This window comes from Antrostomus carolinensis, unplaced genomic scaffold, assembly GCF_000700745.2.
Source record: "Antrostomus carolinensis isolate BGI_N321 unplaced genomic scaffold, ASM70074v2 scaffold50953, whole genome shotgun sequence".
Taxonomy (NCBI): Eukaryota; Metazoa; Chordata; class Aves; order Caprimulgiformes; family Caprimulgidae; genus Antrostomus; species Antrostomus carolinensis.
In genome coordinates this window covers 1-5,530 of record NW_010306855.1, presented here as the reverse complement: position 1 = coordinate 5,530, position 5,530 = coordinate 1, and the positions used below count along the sequence as shown (strand labels likewise).

At 45.3% G+C, this 5,530-nt stretch overlaps 1 protein-coding gene across 1 annotated transcript in view; it reads right to left on the bottom strand.

Annotated features, from left to right (window-relative positions):
- The window catches only part of LRRC45 (leucine rich repeat containing 45), a gene marked incomplete at its 5' end in the record, with an annotated part of 9,207 nt that extends 3,982 nt beyond the window's left edge, over nucleotides 1-5,225 (bottom strand). Inside the window, 11 exon segments of the mRNA XM_010165240.1 lie at nucleotide 1; nucleotides 3-31; nucleotides 194-271; nucleotides 563-698; nucleotides 1,594-1,671; nucleotides 1,801-1,859; nucleotides 2,391-2,503; nucleotides 3,084-3,212; nucleotides 3,706-3,884; nucleotides 4,207-4,277; nucleotides 5,164-5,225. The exon segment at nucleotide 1 is cut by the window's left edge and continues 73 nt beyond it. Coding sequence (XP_010163542.1) covers nucleotide 1; nucleotides 3-31; nucleotides 194-271; nucleotides 563-698; nucleotides 1,594-1,671; nucleotides 1,801-1,859; nucleotides 2,391-2,503; nucleotides 3,084-3,212; nucleotides 3,706-3,884; nucleotides 4,207-4,277; nucleotides 5,164-5,225 — 935 coding nt within the window.
- Between the last annotated feature and the right edge of the window lie 305 nt (nucleotides 5,226-5,530).

Sequence of the window (5,530 nt, the reverse complement as noted above, 5' to 3'; positions counted from 1 at the left end):
GAACTTTGCACTTCTTCTCCAACTCATCCACCTGTAAGGAAATTACCACCACAGAGGATTTTCTTTTCCTACTGGCAATTTGGCTATACAGAACAGTTGGCAGAGACACAGACAAGGATCAAAGCAGAGGACATATATACAGATCAGAACTGAACAATGCTCTTGCTTCTCAGCCTTGGACTTGCTTTCCTACCTGGTTTCTTAGAAGTAGATTTTTCTCACTGGCAGTAGACAAGTCACGCAAAAGCTTGTCTTCCCGATCAGCACCTTCCTGCAAACAGAATCAACATGAAGAGCCTGTACTCACCTCAGTTCTTGCACTGCCAATCCACTCCAACCAACACCATACCAAACTAAATCCAACCTACCCCATAAACACCATGGCTCCTCTCCACACCTAGCACTCACCTATCTAATTTACATAAAAATTTTTGTCATGGAGTTGTGGTTAACATACTAAAAATCATGCTTGCCTATCCCATCCAGCATCCCCCAAACCTACACAAACTAGGTATGACCTGAAACCCTGCTCTCCAACCTAGTTAGGACTTATCCAGCTCACCTGCTTTTGCTGCTGGAGCTCCATAAAATGTTGCTCAGCCATGCTGGTTTGTTCCTGTTTTGTGGCATTCAGTAGCTCTCCCAAATTGTGCACCTTCTGCTCAGACAGAGCCAGGGCAGCTTCAGTCATCTGCAGCCTACCCAGAGAAACACTTTCTAGAGTCCTTTCTAGGGGAGATGCCTCCAGTGAGCTCTCTGCGCCACATGGTACAGATGTTAACACATATTTGGCACTGGATGAAATCAGGCTAGCTAAATGAGGCAATTTTTGCCCCTGGGAAAAGGACACTGCTTATCTCTGCACCCAGCAGCCTCTGCAAACAGTGAGCGACCTGGGACTCCTGAGAGTCTGGTGTTCCGGTGCCTGTGTTTTCCCTGCGTTGTCTTCTATGAGCTGTTTTTCCTGCCTGGACCCCTCCAGGATTTGCCCACTCTCATGGGAGAATAAAGCTGGCTATTTTATACCACTGCAAGGTTGTTTAAAATTTAGGATAGAATTTTAAATACAGGTAGCAGAAGCTATTTGCTTACTCTGTAGATGAGGGACATGTCCACAGAAGCATGGCATAATGACTGTCTTTACCTGACAGAACTGAACGAGTCAGGCTCATCAGTGTTTGAAGTCTAACCACTGTCATGTGCGTATGGCACAGCCTAACACTGCTTTTGGGCAGCCCCACCTCATTGTACCTAAGCACACAATCTGGCTGGTCAGGTTCCTCCATATCTGCAGTGATTCTCAGGGGATACTGCCAACTGCCAGGGGAAGCAGGTACAGACTCTTCCCAGGCTGTAAAGCGTGCAAGGAACATGCACCCTTCCTATCACCACAATCCTTTTTTTTTTTTTTCCCACTCTCTATAATTTACTTGCTCTTACACTAATGCACTGTAATTTTACTTAAAAATAGGCTAAATATCTAGTGTGACAAACCCAAAGACCTGATCTGACCGTAACTTCTGGATATTACTGCAGAGCTACATGAAATACAGCACAGAGCAGTGGGAAGGCTAAGGTTTTCCTCCTCCATACTTGGCTTTCAGTGAACTCATAATAGAGTGCTGCTCATCCAATGCTTCCTGCAGCTGGCTGACTCGTGCTGTAGATATCCTGCATTCAAGGGAGAAAAAAAAGAAAGAAGAAAAAAAAAAAAAAAAACGGTGGGTAATTTCTCCCAGGAAATGGAGAGGGCTCAATTCTGCTATCAAAGAGCAGAAAGCACTCAGAAATCCAAATCACCTGCCACTCCTGGCTATTTCTTCTCTCTGCTTGTCTATAGTGTCCATCAAATCCAAGAACTGTGAACAAGGCAAACAGCAGTGAGAAAATGAACTGCATCAGCTTGAAGCATTTACATTTCTCATCTTTCTCTTCCTAGTGACAGCTGAAGACACGTCAAATCACTCTATTGAAAGCAAGCAAACTGGAGGTCTGATGGGTTCATTAGCACATCTGAGGTCATCAACTATAGACACTCTGCACCATTAGGAGTCAAAAGGAAAACAGACTCATATTTCTAGGTTTTCACCACTTGGAAAACATCAAACCAGTTCCAAAAGAAAAATCACCAAAACTCCTCTAGAATCTAGAGTGAGTAAATTCAGCAGGGCATGTGCCCATAGCCATACTGTCATGGATTTGATTCCTGGGCAGCCTAACTCAGAGGAAGGACCCAATTTACTAAACCATGCTGTGTGCTCACCCTTAAAGACGCACATGCAACTTCAGGAGTGCAATAATCCTGTCACTGAGTATTTCATGGGGATGCCAAGGGAAAGCATAGGATTCCAGCTGCCCCATTTGAAGTGCCAACATGTAAGATTGCCAACCTGCTTGGTCTTCTCATTCTTCAGACTCAAAATCTCTTTGCTGAGTATGTACGTTCTGTTCTGGGTCTCACTCAGGATAGTTTGACGGTCTTGGTTGTGATCCATTGCTTGTTCTGATGCAGAGAGAGCAAGAAAGCATGCACATGCTTCTAAAGCAAGCACTGCGAGAGAGAGATAGCACTCAGGATGACACCTGGCTATTAGAAGAACCAGGATGGTAGCCCTTCTCAGGCTGGCCCACACAGAGAGACCGCTCTCACCTTACAGACACAAGGTGGGGTGGAATCGAAGAGAGCAGTGCATATGGGGTAAACAGCACCCCAGCCACAGGAGAGTCATTCAACTCCAATGCAGGCAGGACGATGACAAAGGACATGCTGCATTAGCTATGCCCAAACTTGGCTACTCAGAGGCAAACTAGAGCCCCAAGTTCTCCCACATTCCCATGGCATAGTAATGTCTAACTCAATCCAAATTATTTTTTTCCTCTTGCTGGTAAAAGTGACAACTGTAACCTGATCAGCCCCCATTAAAAGCCAAAAGGCAGCAATGTAGGGCACTGTGTAAATGGTGTTGAGAAACAGAGGAGAGGAGGGACAGCTCTCTTCTGGAGCAGCAAGTGCCCTATATCTCTCAAGTGCTGAAATGGGAAAGGAGTTACTGATTCTTTCCTGTGCAACACAAAATACTTACCCACAGCTTTCAGGATGTCACTAGGAACATTGTTCCCGGCCAGTTCCAGCCTCTTCAGGGTCTTGTTGCTGTGCAGGCAGTTCAGCAAAGCTCGGCCACCCAGAAGCCCAATATTATTCCAACGCAAATCTATACAGAAAGCAAACTTTCACCTCAGTAGTCACATATCTGCTCAAGAGAAACCATGCTCCTTCTACATCTACAAGCATGGCTAACTAATCCCAGATAGTCTCAGCACAAACACAGGTGAATACTGTCTCTCTTTTCAAGATGAATGAGAGGGAGGGAAATGACAGACAAAGCAGGAAAGGCAAGGACAGGCGCAGTGAAGTGCAGGAAGCCATTACAGTCCAAAAGGTACACAAGTCTGCCTTTCCCATTTTCATCTCATGAGCCTTCCTTCCACAGTCTGTGGATGAGAAAGAACCAGCACCAAGAGCCACATTTTTCTGAAGGAAATTCTGGCAAAATTCCTTACTAAGGACAAAGCAAGTGTGAAGCAAGTCTCGGAGTCTGGCATGAGGCATGCCAACAGCATTCACAAATGGCAATGAACCTGTTCCCTCCTTCACTAAGTGTGTGTGTGTGCGTGTGTGTCTGTGTGTGTGTGTCCGTGTCTTACCCAGTTCCTGAAGGCTGGCATTTTGTTTCAGTGCCGTGGCCAGCTCTCCGGCCCCTTGATGGTTGATCTGGTTATTCCGTAGATCCAGCCGCTGGAGAAAGTTGTTTGCTCTCAGTCCTTGGCAGAAAAAGGAGAAGCCCTCCTCCAACACACCAAGGCTGTTCCATTCCAAGATTAGGCTAGGGAAAATCAGACAGGATTGGAGTTCATGGATTAAATGGACACTTGCAAGAGCCTGAATGATGCCTGGATCATGGTACCCATTCAAACACCCAGTTCCCCTAATAGAGACTCCATTTTCAGAGAGCAGGATGCTGCTAGGGCCCTGCATCCTCAGAAAGGGCACCTCCAGTTCTCACTCCTTCACCTGTCCCATCCCGCAGAAGGAATTGCACCACTTAACATTCCTCCTGCCTCAACAAAAAACACCCTCAACCCTTTTCTAACATTGTGCTCAACGTAACAGTAATAACAGGAAAAAAGGTAGATAATTTTTTTTACCTCCTGATGGATTTGTTCTGCCTCAGAAGTTTTCCCAAAGCCTCAGCTCCCTCGGTTCGCAGGTTATTTCCCTGAAACAAAAGTCCCAGGTAATCAGTAGGCTACATCCTGTCCCAATCCAGCTAACCTGTCAAACACCATCAGGTGCACCTCAGCTGTAAGGCCGATTTCAGTCTGTTAACAATGGTCTCAGTAACATTTGTTTCACATATCAGTCAACTTTCCAGAAAATGAAAGACCGCGGGAGGAACGGTGAATACATACACCGTCACTCTTGTGAGACATCATGACTGAGACCTCTCAAAAATCACAGGATAGCACAGGAGCAGCATGGCCCACAATGGGGGGGAAAATGCTCATTCTAGATAAGCAGAACCATTTCAACACACTTCATTAAAAAGATCTTGGCTAACACCAGCACAGATAAGAAAGAAAGGTACAATGCATTTTAGTAAAGCCAAGGAAATAGCTACACGCCAGAGCAATACAGACAGGAAGTCACAGTAGAGTGATCATCACATCTGAAAGTGGATCCTTGGTTCCAGGCCCCAGGCTAGCGGAAAGACACTGGCAAGCTGGATAAACTCTACAGAAGCACAAGTCAAACAACTAGTAATCCACTGAAATACAAGACACAAAACAGAAGCTCAAAGGAAAGCCTACATATACCTCACCTGACCAAGAAGCAATTAACAAAAGTCATATAGCAAAAACTTCCTCTCAAAACAGAGTAACTGAATAAAAACAGACAAAGATGAGCTGCAAAGTAACTCTGGGAAGTTGTGATGTGGTGTTAGGGGAGGCAAGGACTGAGTCACTCGAGAACAAGAACTTTACAGGAGTACAGATTTATCAGAACAATCCTGCATCAGGGCTGTCTACTTCTAACTCTAATTAAGCTTCTGCTCTTATTTCGTTCCCCACCTCTTTGTCTTATTTTTATTCAAACAGACTCACCTTCAAATCTAAAGATTTGACTGTGGTGTTGGAGCAAAGACCATGCAACAGAAGTTTTACACCTGAGTAAGGGGGGGGAAAAAAAAGACAAAAAAAAAAAAAAAGACAGTTGTTTATTTCATACGTGTAACCCTCTGCCAGAGCTGGAAGAGAAAGCATCCTTCCAAACAGCCAGCTCAGAAGAGGTGGCTATGATAAAACATATGACTTAGGAAACCGACACTGCTGCTGGCAAGTGTGAGTCTGAACTTTCAGGGCAGATTTTTTGATATATTCTCAGAGAAAGAGAAGCCTGGGTACAGAACTGCGTGTCACCCCACGTACCTCCCCACCGCAGCTGCGGGAACAGCCCGTGTCCAGACCGGCC